The 16,711-nt window shown below is 39.9% G+C and overlaps 1 protein-coding gene across 2 annotated transcripts in view; it reads left to right on the top strand.

Annotated features, from left to right (window-relative positions):
* The first annotated feature begins 248 nt into the window (after window positions 1–248).
* Window positions 249–16,711, top strand: part of PRDM5 (PR/SET domain 5) — an 85,463-nt gene continuing 69,000 nt past the window's right edge. For both annotated transcript variants that reach the window (XM_063336016.1, XM_063336017.1), the window contains exons 1-3: window positions 249–422; window positions 5,471–5,554; window positions 16,170–16,292. In XM_063336016.1, coding sequence (XP_063192086.1) covers window positions 330–422; window positions 5,471–5,554; window positions 16,170–16,292 — 300 coding nt within the window. In that variant the 5' untranslated portion in view covers window positions 249–329. The remainder of the gene's footprint in view (window positions 423–5,470; window positions 5,555–16,169; window positions 16,293–16,711) is intronic.

Genomic DNA, 16,711 nt, shown 5'->3' on the forward strand with positions numbered 1-16,711 from the left:
TGTTGCAAAGCCAAAGGCCTCGTATTTCCTGTTACGACATTCACACGACGCGATTAAACGAACCCCTCGACGGCGCGAAGGCCCCGAGCGCGGGCAGCCGGGGATCGTCCCGCCGCTGCTCCGCCCCGTCCCGTCCCGCCGCTGCCCGGCGGGGGCCTCGCCGGCGGCCTGGCTCCTCCCCTCTTCCTCAGGAGCCGGGGAAGCCCCGCAACCAGCCCCTCTTCCTGCCCCCTCCCCCGGTCTCTCTCCTCTCTTTCCCGGTGGGATGGAAGTCACCGGTAATCCTCCTCCTCCCCGGTAGCAAGCGGCGGGGCGAGTCCGGTGCCAAAATGCTGGGCATGTACGTGCCGGATAGGTTTGCCCTGAAGTCGTCAAAAGTGCAGGACGGGATGGGGCTCTACACGGCCCGCAAAGTCAAAAAGGTGGGTGATGGCCGGGCAAGCGGGCTAACGGCCTGGCCCGGCCCGGCGGGGAGCGGCTGCCACGTCTCAGAGGAGAGCGGGGCGGCCCCCCGCCCCTCGCCGCCGCCGGCCGCGCTCCGGCTTCACCTCAGCCCCGCTCTGTCGGCGCTGCCTCCGCTTCCCGCCGCCCGCGCTGCCTCTCCTCAGGGGAGGCACCTCCCGCCCGCTCCCCTCCTCCGGGAAAAGGGAGCTTCCCGGGGCGGGGAAGGGGCGCGGGGGCCGGGCCGCTGGCTAAGCCGGCGGCGGGGACGGCGAAAGGGTTTTCTCTGTGGTGTGTTTCTTTTTTGTTTGTTTTCCTCGTTTCTTTTAACTTGGTTTGTGTTTCTGGCAGCGTTCTGAGGGCAGAGCCTCTCCCGCCAGGGCTGCCGCCTGGGTCAGGGCCTGCCTCAGGCCGCCATGCCCTCTCTGAGGTACCGCCCGCCCCTGCCGCCGCCCTCCTCTCAGGGCTGGGTGGGGTGGAGGGTTTAATTCGCAGTTTTGGGACGATAAAGCCGAAAAGACGTGAAAGATGGGATTCGGCTGAACTGCGGGTCTCTCATACCCCAACCAGAACACCTCACGATTGAATTAAGTCTCTGAGTTATCTGAAACCCCAACTACAACTCTCTGGGTGGCTTGTTAGAACAGACAAAGGCATACCTGAAGTTATGAACACTGCGTCAGTATACACCTCTCTGTGTTGTATATTTTGCTTTCCATTTTTGTCCTAGTTTTGGCTCTGAGCAGGCTAGGAGGGCTGCCTGATTTTTCAGTGGTTTCATCAACAAGGCTTAGGCACCATGGGGCAGAGATCTCTCATTTTTAAGGCGTCCCTGAGTGTTAATGGGAGGGTGGGAGGGCAACAATTTTGTATCACTCGGCTTAAATTTTTTCCACTGAGGTTCTGAACTTTCATTTGAAAGCTTTGGGAGTTCACACAGCAAAGGAAGGTTGTACACTACCAGTGTGTATTAATCCCTGGATTTTGAAACAGAGTGAGCTCTAGAGTGAAGCTTGTGGAAATCATCACCTGTATATCAATATTAATTCTGAATGTCAGTTCAGAGTTCAGGGTCTGAGCACCCTTCCTTTACAGAGTTGTGAATGGAACCCTTGGAGCTGCATGCTAGGAAAAAAAGAGCATTTTCTTGCCTGAGTTACTCCATGTTACTTTGAACTTTTTTTTTTATAGTGGCAAAGTATATGCTGTCAGCCTGCACAGCTCTGCCAGGTGAGCACATCGTACAGGACATCCTCGCAAAACTGAAGTGTTGCGGGTGTGACACGAATTGCATGTGGAATGCAAAAGGTAAAGGCAGAGACACTTGTAAGATCTATTTGTATTAGGAGCATCTGATCACGGTGTTTGTTGCCGACTTGTCCTTTAGCGGTGAATCCTCTGTGCTGGTAGCACAGACAGTTGTGCTATGCAAAGCCCTGAGCAGAAGTATGTGCCTGACAGGCAGTCTTTGCTTTTCGACAGGGTGAGGAACCAGCTCTTGAGTTGCTCTGTGGGCAGTGTTTGAAACAGGTATTCCTAAAAATGGTTGGAGACCTAAGCACTGTGTGTTGCTGTGGCTGTTCGGAGAAGGGTGGATGTGTAAGTAACACGGATGATATGTTAGATATAGCCAGACTGTGCGTTGCTCTTTTCGATGGAAAGAAAAATCACATCTGAAGTGCTCTCCACATATTCTCCTGTGCAGTAATGAGGCAGCAGTACTTCAGGGCTATGATACAGAGTAGCTAATAGCTGTTAAATTAATTCCTTGGGGCTTTGGGGTTGGGAGATGTTGTATATGACACTTAATTGTGAAGTAAGGTCTGTGTTGGTGAGTAGGAAGTATGGCACCATTTTCTCTGTTACTGTATCACACAGCTGTGGTTGTCTTATCTGAAAGTAAAACATGTTTCAGATGATCTTATAATCAGTAATTTCAGTACCAACCCTCCAAGTGCTAAGTAATCACGAAGTAGGCCTCTGAAAATTCTGCTATTAGCAAAGGTTTTTGGTAATAATACATTTTGAACTGCTGCTGTCTGCCACCTGCTTTTGCACCTCCAGGCATTATGCTCTTGTTTTCAAGCTTTTGTCTGTAATCATTAAAGGTGGAACCTTTTTCTTTTGTTACAGTAACAAAAGTGTTTTGGTTCTCTTGTGTTTGGTTCTCTTTGTGTTCACCAACAGCTGGCTTCTGGTTACAGCACCAGTATCACAAGGCCCTTGGTATAATCATCAGACAGCCACTACATTTCTTAGTGTTTTGCTGCATCTGGAAGATTAGTTGCTGCTGCTTTCTTGAAAGCAGTTGTTGAAAATAGCGTTTTTAACATTTGAATGGTGTGCCTTTCATATGTTGAATCACTGCTGTGGTTGACTTTAGACTGTGTTGTATGCCTTGCTTTTATTGATCATAGAGGAAGCTGAAGTCTTGGTATGCTTTTGATGGATATATATTGGCACATGACAGCATGTTTATTAACTGGGACGTATATATATGAAGAAAATGCTCTGAAAGGCTAAATGAATAATTACACTTACCTTAATGCACCTTTGTGTTCCAAGACATGAGGTTTTGCTGTCTCTAATTTCTGCTTTCTCTCCAAATTTGAGAAACTGTAAAAAGTGCTTAAAAGTCTGAACCACCTACTGTTCATGTTACATTTACTTTATATTCAGAGGTGGACATCTTGCCTTTTATTTTTGCTGTTGTTTTGAGCTTCTAGAAGGTCTTAAACATATTGCAGTAGAGGTTTATTGGTTTGGAGTAGCTGAGATAAGAATGATGTATGGTGTTTCTTGTTTTCAGTCAGTATGCAGTATTATGCTCTTGCTGTGCTTCATCCCAGAGGTGATGTGTGCTTCAGTGATGGGTAAAATTAACACTATAGATGCTTTTTAAGGTATCTAGGGATCCTTTGGACTGCAAGGATGAAAGTATTACTGAGGTGAGGGTTGTTGAAGCCTCCAAAGTGCTTAAGGATGAAATTAATCTCTTTATGCTGTCTTAAAAAGTGTTATTCTGCTGCTGAAGTGAGTTTGGGAGACTAGCTTTTTCAGGTTCCTTATTCTTTACATCTTCAAATAATTTCTCTATTAAAATTATGGAGTCTTTTCTTCTTTCTATAGAACTAATCTAGATTATAGCCCAATAAGCTTATCTTCATCTTGATAATTGCTATGAGTAATGGGAGATTCTGCAGGTATAATTACACCCTCTCTTGGAGCTCAGCAATTGTAGTGAGCTGCTCTCCTTGTTGCACCAAAACTGCATTTTGCTTTCTAAGTGAATGGGGAAAGCCAGTTCAGCCTGCCAGGAGGTGTCTGCTCCCGCAAGGGCCTACCTTATCTTTACTGAGCTAGGTAGGACAATGCATTTCCAGAGCAGATTTCCTCTGCCACCATCTTGGCTCTTCCTCCTCCTTTATCTAAGCAAACCACCCCCCATGTAATACCTATGTGTCCGCTATTGGACAGCAGCAAGCTTGCTGGGGTAGCACTCAGCATGAGAACGTTGATGGTTGTACATGCCTAAGTGTGTTGACCTATTTTCACCTTCATTGCTGATGAGGTAAAAGAAGTAAATTTCAGTTTGAGTATTAAATCCCAGGATTTGTAAAGTTGGCAGGGGAGGAGCTTTGACCTCAACAGTGAGCAAGCAATGAAGGGTGGTATGGAGATCAGTGAGAAGTGAAGGAGATGAAGCCCCACAGTGCCAGTTTTTGTTGTCACTGCCCATATCTGTGTCCCCATTACTGCTCTGTGCTCCAGTTGTTGTCTTATGCTGTTCTTATCTCTTAACCTTCTGCTTTGCTGTTCTTTCTAAAGAAATTTTCTTTGTGCACATTTAAAAATATTGGCTTTCAGTTCTGTTGCCTTATGCAATGCCAATTTTCTTTTCCTTTGTTTATTACCTCTTCAGGATTAATTGTAAATCCAAGGTTTTTTTTTTTACTTGGTTGGTTGTTTCCAAGAGGAATGATCCTGCAAGTTTTCCATTCCACTTTCCATTCCACAGGTACACTCTACCTGTAGGCAGTCTGTAAAAACTACGCAAGAGGGAAAATGTGTAGCAGGCTGTTTCTGGGACCATGGAATGTGCCTGGGGGAAGGGACACATGGACAAAGATCAATACTTCTATTAGCCAAAATACTGTTACTTGTAAAGAAACACCAAAGTTACTTTTCATTATACAGTTATGATCTGTAATGCTTAAAAGTATATAGAGCTTTTAGATCTGAATAGTGCCTGAAGGAACATAGCATTCTGGTTTGTAGGGCTTGTCATTGCAAATGAGGACAAGGCTGGGGAGGGGGCGTGTGTGGAAAGTTAGGCCTGTGTAAGAAGAAAGTCCTATTTAAGTAATTTACCCTGCTGCTAGTGTGATGCCTGTGAAGGAAAAAAACACTGATACCCAATACTTTTGGAAGAACATATCAATGGATGCTTTCACAGCATGTGTTACGACTAGCAGGTGGTATAACATTTTAATGTTGTTTATGATGGCTTGAATTAATTCATAGACACGTGCATATTCCCTGTGTTTTTAAACGAATCTCTCTGTATGATCAAAACCTCGGTTATTCAGTGTTTTGGTCTGTGGCACTTCAAAAAGTAGTGTTGCAAATAATCTTGCAAATAAATCTAATGAAAACTTCGCGCTTGCCAAAAATGCTTTACATTTTAGTTGGATGTCTATTGCAAGGTGCTTCCTGAAAATCTTATATAAGAAATGTAAGAAATCTGAATTGTAAATTTCAGCCTTAGTTAAAATAAAGTGCTGTTTCCCAAAGGGGAAATAAGCATGCAGGGTTTAAGAGCTTCTCCAAGCTGTGAAAAGAATGGGGATGAGCTTGAAGTTGAAGGATATGGACCTCAAGGATATGCACCTTTTTGGCATATCGGAGGATGACAAAGAGAAACTGTCCTTTTCCATTTGAAGCTAAAAACGGTACCTCTGCTGGAGTTTGGCAATTTGCTTGGTTTTTTTTTTCCTTTTTCACTAATACTTTTTCTCTTGCTCCTCAGGGTGAAAAATTTGGCCCCTTTGCAGGGGAGAAGCGAATGCCGCAGGAACTGGATGAGAACACAGACTGCAGGCTCATGTGGGAAGTGAGTAGTCTAGAGTGACATCATCACACCTAGCAAAATTTGATCTCAGAATTAAGTTTATACTGTTAACAAATCCTTTTTTTAATTTTCTTTTTTCCCTAGCTTAAAGGTACTTTAGTGAGATTTTGGACTTAGTGATCCTTTAAAAATATGCTTTTTGGGTGGAGGGGGATTGACTTCTTTAAAAAGATAAAGAAAGAGCAAATGATGGTTTCTAATCAATGAAGTGTGAAAAATATCAAGTCAAGAAAAACACAAAAATATAACACCATTGTGAAAAATTATTGAAAAATGTGAAAAAAAAATGAAAATTTGAATATAGGAAGATGATTGTAAGTTACTGAGATACTGATTTATGCTGATCAGCAGGTGTCAGCTCATAGCGTCCTCCAGCTGTAATACAAAACATTTCCTTCTGTGACACTTGTGCTAGGGTTTGGCAATTGTATGAGTGAAGTTTTCAAATTGTAGCAGCTTTGTAATGCAATGTGTAGTTGTGAGATCTTTAGTGAAATAAAAACCTGGTGTGGTGGGCAGATGAAGGCATAATGAGTTTCAGGGCTCTTCTAAACTTTTTCATATATATCAGGCAGCAAGAGTAGTTTATACACTAGATCTTGTAATCGGGTCCTGAACCCATCCTAGTTCCTGTCATAACTGTGTTCGCCTGTAGCAAAAATCTGTCGGAGTTTACCAGTTGAGGAGATTACACTAACTGATAAATACTTGCAATAACAACATTTTCAACCTGTTACAAACACCTGCTTTTCAGTGCTTCTGTTCTGTCTTTGTAATCTTTCTTTTCTGCTGTAGTTCTTTGAGCAGAATTCCTTTCCTCTTTTTTTTTCCCCCCAGACAAGCAGTTTCTATTGAATGCATATTTAGTCCTGTTTTACACTGAGAAGGGGACTAACTTCCTACTTTTTCACCTTTCTATGGCTAGAGCTGGAAGGATGACTGTTATTTTTGTTGCACGGTACAAAAAAAGCTTATGTTTGACATTTGGCTTAAAGCACTATCTGTGCATTTATTACAAAATAAATGTTTGTTTGAAAAAAACCCTCTAGGATTAGCATCGCTGAGCAGTTTATAAAGAGTGGGTAGTATTGATACAGTCTTAACTATAAATAGGTTCTGCACACTGGAACAATGACTGAGAGAATGCTAAAAGCCCATCTCATTAAACCCAAACTCAGTGTAAATCCAGTGAGCGGCAAAATATTCCTAGATGAAATGTTTGCTCAAGTCCATGCAACCCTCTGTCTTTGTCTTTCCCCCTTCCCTTTTCTTTCTTTCTCTTTTAATCTAGGGGTGTGCCCAAAATATTCTTTCCCAGAGAGGCGGTATGGACAATTTGTTCCCCTCTCCTTTAGTTACATACTCAGAGCAACTGGTTTTGTCTTTGTTCACAGCTGAAAACAAAACAATACAATACAATGTACTTTTATTACAAATGTTTGCTGAATACACTACATGTTAATGTGTCCTGGCTCACTTGCCTTTTCATGGTGTTTCTGCAGGTTATTTTAAATCAATAAAATACTTGAGCCTAGAACAAGGATTTCAGAAGGGACGGTGGGTGGTTTATAGCAATGAGAAGGTCTTTAATTTAAGTTTGTTGGAAAGCTATATGATTTTCCAGATGCCTCGTTGCTGATGATTAAATGAGATTTATCTGTTTCTGTAAAAGAGAAAATAAAAGGCAAATACATGTATTTACTGATGACACTAATATGACCCCATCGACAGCAAATAAGAAAATGAGTTTTTTATGAGCTCTTCTGAAATCATTTCATAATATCTTATTGTAACCTAGTTTTGAGAGCCTTGAAAAGATTCCTGCATACCAAATTTTATGACTTCCTGAATGTTTGAACCCAAGTTGTTCATGTTTACTGAAGTTGATCTGAACGTGAGCTTTATAATGTAATTTAAATCATGCTGTGAGAGTAGTCTTAAGTTGAAAATCGAGACCAGGAATGCAGAAAATGAAAAGTTGAACCGTCCAAGTAGGCAGTTGTTCCAGAGGCTGTGGGAGACAGTCACAGCAACTAACCATGTTTGTGCATAGTCAACTGTACCAAAGATATTAAAAGTAATTAATTTGAGGACTGTTGGATGAAGGCACAGTAAAGCCTGACCTCACAGTCTGATGGAAATAAAAAAAAATGTATTTTCAGAGAGGACACCTTTAGAAAGAAGGCTATGTAGTGGAGGCTTTTTGTAAGTAGAGTAAAAATCAACATTAGTGGAACATTTCTTTTCCTGGTATGTGATGCCTGGGAGCAGAGCTTCAATTTTGTGGAATAGTTTTCTGTGAGGAAGTTTACCACATGCATTTCTAGTTGTGTGGAGATGTGGTCTGTGATGTGGTCTGTTTTGATCAAGTTACTCCTTTTTCTTAGAGACCAGCATTGTGAGTTGGCATCTTTAAGACATCATGCTGAGACAGAATTGTACACATGTTTTCTTTTGGTCTTAAGGAAAACATGGAACCCAAAAAATTCATTTGGTCCAGTGATTTTGTTTAAGTTCTGAGGATGCTGGAGTTTGTGTTTAACTTAAATATAGCAGAATGCCATTAGTCTGCCTGTAACTTGCATAGATCTGAAGATGTGAAAGGTTTACGCTTGCTCATGCAACAGATTCCAGAGGACTGGGCAGGGAAGCATCCTTGATATTGCTGTTATTTTTATGAAGAGCTACATGCTGAAATGTTTTATTTGCAAGTGTTCTGAAAGGGAAAAAACCCCAACCTGTGGTAACTATATAGTTAGGAGTAATAATAAAAAGCCAAGAAAATGTCCAAATGGCTTTGTGTCTCTTCTTTCTTTCTGTCAAAAAACCACCTCCCCTTTATCCCTCAACCTCTATGCTGTTGTCTCTGAGACTGAATTTCATGTTGTGCTAATTAAGTACGCAGCTGGTTGCTGGTGATGAATTGAGAGTTTTGTTCTTATTCTTAGCATCCCACTAACACCTTGATTAAATACTGCTTTGTTGGTCTGTATCAGTATACTTAGCATAGCAATTTTGAATTATGTGTATATACTGGAAGAGCAAATGCTTTAAGGCAAGAACAGAATAATCTTTAGGAATCGATGTTCACAGAAGTTCCCTTTGCAAAGAGAAGGTATCTGTTCATTTTCTTTCCTTTATTGTGCTTAATCAAGAAAATGGTGTTCATCTCACTACTATTGGATTGTGGCAAGCATATATACTTTTGGTGGTGACTTTGGCAAATCTTAAAACAGGGAGGGCTGCAAAGACTTAGTCCTTCTTCAAATACTCTGACATACCATGAAGAAACGTTGGTCAGGATTGGATGGCATATAATGCAGCGTGTAATGCTGAATGTTACATGTTTCAGGTTTGGTTTCTGTCTATCTGCCAAGATTATATTTTCTTCATTGTTGTGTTAAAACCAAGAAGAACAGAAACATGCTGGAAATCAGTCTTACAATGGAAGCTAATGTTTGTTTTAACTTATATGAGAAAATTAAATGAACTTATGTTTCTACTACTTAACTCTCTCATCACTTTTGCAGTGACAATTGTTTTTAGTTAAATAACCCTGCCTGAAAACCTGTTATTGGCTACAACCAGCTTTGGATCAGAGCTTTAGTTTAGGTATGAGAAGTCAAGCACTTTAAGCTAATGATGGTGTGTGTATGTGTGCGAGGGGTTCCTTTTCACCACCCTCCTTTTTTTCTCTGATACCTTGCCTTTAAAATGTGGTTCTGGCATAGGAAGGCTTTTGCTTACAAGGCATTAAGTTGAATTATGTCCCGAGGTTCATGTTAAAATAAATCTTGATTTGAAGAAAGCTGTGTTTGCTCGCAAGATAAATGTAATATTCGAAATCTAATTCCTAGCAATGTAGTCTTTGGTTTTTCTCTATGAAGACTGCCTTCCCAGTCATTACTCCTCAGATAGTATTTACATTTAAAACTGTTTGCTTTTAATGTTTTTGTGTGAATCTTTGTTTAATTTTCAGAATTGTTATTGTTTTTCTCATTTCTTAGACAAATGCATGTGGATACATTTTTTATGCAAGTTGCATTTAAAATAACTTTTGCCACATGTAAGTCAGACATTGGTGCCCTATCTCAGTTGCAAGTTTGTGTCCGAGATTTTCAGTTTTGTTAAAGTAATCCCCAGTGGGATAGACTGGCATCCAAAGTAGTTATTAATATTCTTACCAGTTTATTTAGCTAAATTTCATTAATCACCTTTTAACATGAATAAAGATGACTAAATCAAGCCTTAGTGTATAACTTTGTAGTCATTTCAGCGACTTTTGGAACAGGCACCTTTAATGATCCTTCTGGTTTTGGTGATGAGAAGAATCTGCTCCCAGAAGTGACTGAGAATGTTAGCCTCGTGTCTTCAGTTATGTGTTTTATTTAAGATGTTAGAAAGCACATGTGGACAGGTTGAGGGGCTGGTATTCTAATCTGAACGTGTTGTAGATGATCACACACAATTTGTTTAAGGAGATTTGGGTATTCTTCCAGTGAGTGTGAAGTCCAACCCTTCTTCTGAAATCTCCACAAATTGTTAGGAGAAGTCTAGGCATGAGCTGTCTGAACCGTTCTGTCTCTGACAGGGTCAATTAATGTCATGCACTGGAAGAAGCTTCATTAACATGGAAAAACTGTTGCTGTATAATTTGGCTGAAGAAAAATGTCCCATGCTGTCTATGTCCCATTAGTTCTTAGTGAGTAAGCAAATCAACAGTTGCTGCCTCAGGTTTCCTTTGCAAGTGTTATTTTAATACTTTCTACAGCAATGTTAAAATACTGGTTTCTACTCTGCAGTGAGCTCTGTGATGGAGGTCTGAAACTGAGGACGCAGAAGTATTGCATCTAGCTGTTTTATACTATTAACAATAAAAATCATGTTTTCAGCTAATCAAAAAAATGCAGCGCAGAAAACAGTAGTTTTCTTTACACGATTGTTTGAATGAACATAGGTTTTTTTTAGATTTAGAAATGTTTAGAAAATGGTTTCCAGAAAGCAGGCAGTGTGTTTACTGCCTTCAGCAAGGATAACCATCTGCTTATTTTCAGTGAAGTTTTTTTTTCTTCTTCTCTTGCCAGGTGTGCATGGTAGAGCATTTGCAACTGCACTCGTGAGCATTTTGAAGTAGCATATATGACAACTTTGGATGTATTTTGAAAATCTGGAGGTAATTTCATTGCAGCATAAAAGGCTAGCAGATGGAGTCGTGCATGTTGATGGGCATTACAAGCAGTGTAGACACTACTTAGGCCTGTGTAGGATTTCATATGGTAGCTTATGCAATGACTAGGGGCACTTTGTTTTCTGGATACTTGTGTAGTGACATGATGTTTGTTAATGTGGCATAATTCAGTGATGTCCTGATCTATCTTGAGGTAAAACCCTCTGTGTGGTAATAGTGAATGTCAGGTATTTCATCTTACTGTGAAGAAATTTAACTAAATTAGTTCAGTGACACCTTTCCTGTTGATTCTCAAGGAGATAATTCTTCATAATTCAATCGTGTCTGGTGCACGCTTTGGATATGTGTATGGATTTTAGGTGTTTGATCATAGTGAGTGACCAAATAGAGGGTGTTGTAGTAAAATAGAAAGAGATCTCACCGTGGGTTATCGGGCATGAATTTGAATTAGCCTTGTTCTAGGCTTATGCTAAAGTCTACCTATACTTAAATATGAGACTATTTGCTACTTAGTTATTTAGCCTGAGAAATCAGAGGTGACTGCATGTCTAGTCTCATCACTTGCTGGTAATAGAAACTCCAAGTTATCTCCACTGGTTACAGAAAATACAGGAACATCTTGGTCTCAGTGCTGAAAGGGCCTCACCCTCTCAGAATACTTTTGGACTTGAGTTCGGGTGCTATTAAAATAGTTTTTAAAATCCTTTCTGGGCTAGCCACTGTAGCTTGAAGATCTTAAGGAATTCTACCTCTAACTGGATGATTTTGTTTAGTTCAGGTAATATGAACTATACAGAAACTGGGAAAATAACATTCAAATGTGGCATTAGTTGTGTAGATGGGTGACAGGTTCAAATGTCACAACTTTTAAATATCTTCACTAGCATTGTGAAACTATTTCATAAAACTATCAGGGAATCTCAGTCCTGTAAAAATCTTTTGCCTCTGTTTTAAGTACCTTATAACTATAAACAATTGTAACAGTTCAGATGTGGGGCAAGTGCAGTAATTTGCTTGCAGCTACATTAAGAAAATCTTCCTTAAAGAATTTTCTACTTTAGTTTGTGATATACAAAAGTATTTCTCATTTCCTCTCCCCAGAAGCATCCTCGGTTTTCCAACAATTTCCTGCCAGCAATAGTTGTGGTAGGCATGTTGTTCTGAAGATTCTGGGAGTGGCTGGGTGATTGGAAAGGGGCCCCCTGGGAGTGGTGTGGGAGCTCTGCTGCAGAATGAATCCTGTTCAGTTCTCCAGGTCTTGTATGGAGTAAGCAGTAAGGATATGCGTGGGGAACTTTTGTAAAAGAGGGTTCTCAGAGATAAAGAAAGCCAAGAAACCTTATTCGCTATGAGGAGTGCTCCAGAACTGTACATGCCCAGTCCTAGCTCTGTGGTGAGAGAAGTAAATTGCAGTATATTTAGCTTGCTTGAGGACTTGTGGCTAGCAGAATTGTGTGGGCCTACAGTGCAGCATCTGTCTTAGTGACAGCCATCTCTGATCCCGCCTCCTTGGATATCAAAACAGATTGAAGGGCAGACCCAGGTGTAAGCATTTTAGCTTCTATTTATTGATATATCTTCTAATTAAACTGATTTTCTTGTTTGGTGATCACATCAAAGAAGATGACCGAGGACTTTAGTGGACTGTTATTGAGGGGAGTACCCTTTGGGACATATTCCAATATTCATTTTGATTCGTTAATAGTTCATTATGGATGATATTTAGGTGCACTTATTTTAAACAGAAAATGTAGAGTCTAGCTGTTTATTTCATTTAACTACTAGGATTAGTTTATACTGGCTTTGAGAAATATGTTTGCAAAGCAAGAGCTGGTCTTTTTGTTTGTTTGTTTTAAATGTTGTTTAAGTTTGAGATTTAGTGCCACAGTGCTCAATGATCAGTTGTTCATTTAGGAAACTCATCTATCCGTGCAACCAATGAGAAAAGGAGTGGTAAGTACAGGGTTTTGGCTGTTTTTTCTTGACTTCTCTTCCTCACAGCTGTGTACTTGATGCAGTATTATTTCTTTACGAGGTGAAAAAAGCAATAGAAAATATAGCACGTCTTTAAGGGATTTATCGTATTCTTTTATCAATAGTTTCCTTATGTGTTAAGTGTTTACTTTGTTTGATATCTTCATGTATTGGTGGAGACTGAGAAAGCACAACTGAGATGATCATGTATCATTGAAGTGAATATAAATTATATAATTTAAGGATCAAACAAATGAAGAAGAATAATGGATGAAAAGGCAGATAGTGTAATGTATGGTTTTTATAATAGGATCTCGATTGCTTCTCTCCCCAACTCAAGTTAAGAGCTGATGTAAACCTTTATAGGACCTACATGGTGGGCTTCTACAACGCATGCTTTGGTAGCTAAATCACAAAGCCATTAGCTTGATTTGAATTGCTCAAAGATGTGAATCTGCAATGTTAACCATTTTCACTCAAAGTGAGGCTCTGCTTTGTGGATTACCTATTTAGAAGTGGATGATTGTTACGGTATAATCAATGCAGTGCTTCTGTGTGGTGTGTGGCGTTTCAGGAGGTGAAAACAACATTAAGATGTATTTTTGTGTAAATTTGGAGCTTGCTCTTATGGTTTGATTGTACTCATTCTGCCCATGTTCCTAATGTAAACAATGGTTCTAGTAATAAGCAGGCATTACTTCCCAAGGTGAATAGTCACAGAATGGCCAAGGTTGGAAGGGACCTCTGGAGGTCATTTGGTCCAACCCCCCTGCTCGTGTAGGGCCACCTAGTGCCAGCTGCCCAGGACAGATTTTGAGTATCTACATTTTTGAGGATGGAGACTACACAACCTCTCTGGGAAACCCATTGCAATGCTTAGTGTCAGATAATATTGTTTCCAGGTGCATTTAAGTATGTAGGTTTGACCCTCTTCACTGTGGTTAGTCTGTGTGTTTGAAAGTAAAACAGCTTTTAAAGTTTGAAATATTGGCACTTTTTCACGATGCATCCTTCTTAAGATATGACTTCCTTTGGAAGAACAGTAATAAATTTTGAAGGCTTTTATTTGTTTGCAGAACTACAGTAGGTTTTCTTGTCTTAATCTGAGAAAAACATGCTGTCACCAGCTATTATTGTAATGGAATACTTTTTTTTTTCTTTCTAATGATATCCTAAATATTTAGGTAATTTAAGCAGTCATATTTAAGAAATAAGATATAGCATCTATTGGAAACAAATATAGCAAGTATGTGAGCAATTTAAATAGAAAGCCATGAAGACAATCTAATTTTGATCTTACATAGATGAATTCCCTAGCTCTTAGGAAATACCTGCTTTGGATACTTCTTGTTGACAGATGAAAAAGAAAATATGTTCATTATAGAAATAAATCACATGGAAGGATAATGTGTCTGTATGACCTTCTTGCATGGCGCTCTAACTTCTCTGTCAGTGGAGGTTCAAGATTCATTTTCTTATGTGACAAAGTGGCGCTGTATTTTTTTAGCAGTGTGTTTTTGTTTCAAGTGGGAAGAATGACTTGGTTAATACTAAGTTTCTATCTTTATTTTTTTTTCAATGTAAGATGGGATTTTGTCACAGTCATAGAAATTCTATGGATATGTAATGATATCCGAAGGCTCCTGATACGGTTATGACTTATCTTGCGTGTCCAATTCTTTTTTTAAAGTGGCTTCTTCATTTAGTGAACAAAACCTGAACATGTTTGTTTCTTCTACTAAGTAATTTACAGCCCTTACCTACATAATATACTAACTTGTTTGCTGAAATAATCTCATATTCTGATAAAACTTCAGCCAAGCATATATTTTGACTGACTGCTATTCATTGAGACTACATATTTAAATTTCCTTTGAAGAGGCATATATAAAAGGTGTTCAAGTGAGCTGTAAAATAAGATAGATGGAGTAAATAAATGCAATTATATTGGTCTGTGATCTGAAGATAGATCTCCATGCAAAGGGCAAAATGGTTTTTGCCCTTGCTAAAGGAGGGGAAAAAAAAAACCAAACAAAACAAAAACCAGAACAAAACCAAAAAACCAAACTTATAGAAGACTTGAAAGGGAAATGAGGAATATGATTTTTCAATAAGTGTTTTCTGAGTTTCTGCAATACTTAGGATTGGTGTGGGGCAGTAAGAGTTAACACTAGTGAAGGCATGTCTACTGAATTTGGAATGTGTATGAAGAAGAAAAGCTTTGTATTTGGTGATAAAGAAGCAAAAAGAGGATGGAGTAGTGGGATGGGAGTGGAGGATGAATTCAGGTTGGAAGTTGGTTGAGCAACTGGTAAGATTACAGAAGAGGGAAATAGCAAAGGTAGTGGAAAAGTTGAATTCAGATGTGGATGTGTTCGGTTTGTAATGGTTGCCAGTTAAGGTTGAGATGCTTCTGGAAATACGAAAGTAGGCAGAAATAGGTGGATTTAGGAATTGGCCATAGAGGGTGAACGGGATCTGCTAGAACATAATGAGCCAAGGACAAGTGAGTCTAGAAGAGTATCAAACATGAAAAAGAAAGTGAAAGGTGAAGAACTATCAAGCTGAAGATCACTGAATGGACGTGGGTGGTTGCAGGGGGTACGGAGACTCATGAACAAAAGCCTGAACTCAGTGGTGTTGGAACCAAATGGTGGTTGGAATAGCACAAGATTAGAGGATGTGCTTTAGTCCAGAGGAAAATTACTCTAGGCCTTCTCTGTACTGTTAGCAGAAGAGAAATGCTGCAAAGTGAGTTAGAGGACATGTATAGGTTATGGAAGAAAATGGTCCACTCTTGGACGGTATTTTGGAGAAGGAAGATAGGACAATAGCAGTGAGTTGTGGGGAAAGGAAAAGGAATTGGAGTCAGGAGAGCTTCCAGCCTTAACCTGGGGAAAGTGATGAGATGCATACTGAGTGACAAAAGACAGGAAGATATGAGAAGAATTAGGTAGACTGTAGGAGCAAAATGCATCGGAACATGGGAAGGAGGAGAACTCAGAAAGGAAAACTGGAAAAGGCACGTTAGGGTTGGAGTTGGGAAAGGACCTCTAGGGTTGTATTGGTTTCTGGCAAGATCATAAAGAAGAAGGACTCAAAGGAACAAAGAGAGGAAAGAACATGAGCACTGGTGACCACACTGTCAGATCAAGGAGATCCAGGAGTCAGTTGTAATACTTGTTTAGTAAAGGAAAGGCTAAGAAAAGAGAGGGGGAGCTCAATAAAGGAGGCTGATGCCAGTTGGCTTTGAGTTGCCTCCCTATTCTTAGGTGAATAAATACGCTTATAGAAAAAGGTGAATGTGCACCACAGCTGTGAGTACCCGTTGAATGGAAGATTCACCTGCTGAGCACAAGCATGCCTTAGTGTTTTACGTGTTTGTGTTTGGTAAACAATTTTAATTTGGCTTGATTTTTTTCTTTAATATTTCAGGTTCGTGGGAGTAAAGGTGAAGTCCTGTATATCCTGGATGCAAGCAATCCACGCCATTCTAATTGGCTGCGTTTTGTCCATGAGGCTCCATCACAGGAACAGAAGAACCTGGCAGCCATCCAGGTAGATTTGGTGGATTCCTACCATTTGCTTCCCGTTACTGATTTATTAATTTGATCTCCACTCTGGTCTTTAGTAAAATTGCAAGATCTGAGAAAAGTAGCAAACTGCTTTCCTTTTCCTACCTTTCCTTTTAGAAGTGAACTCTTGTGCTTAAATATAATATAAATAAGATTGATAGGATGAAAGACCAAAGAGGTTCTTGGTTAGAATCTGATATTCTTTGAATCCACTGTGATGGAATTGCACTGAATCACTTACATGAACTATTTCTCCTGGCTTAAAGTGAACATTTTACATTAAAAAAAATAAAATATCAATTTCCAGAGTAGTTAACTCACTACTGTAACAACAGTTTAATTATCTCACTACAGCCTTATTTAGTCAAGTTAAGCTTTTGCCTGAATACGGCTGGTTTTGTC

The sequence above is a fragment of the Chroicocephalus ridibundus genome, chromosome 5 (genome assembly GCF_963924245.1).
Source record: "Chroicocephalus ridibundus chromosome 5, bChrRid1.1, whole genome shotgun sequence".
NCBI classification, from domain to species: Eukaryota; Metazoa; Chordata; class Aves; order Charadriiformes; family Laridae; genus Chroicocephalus; species Chroicocephalus ridibundus.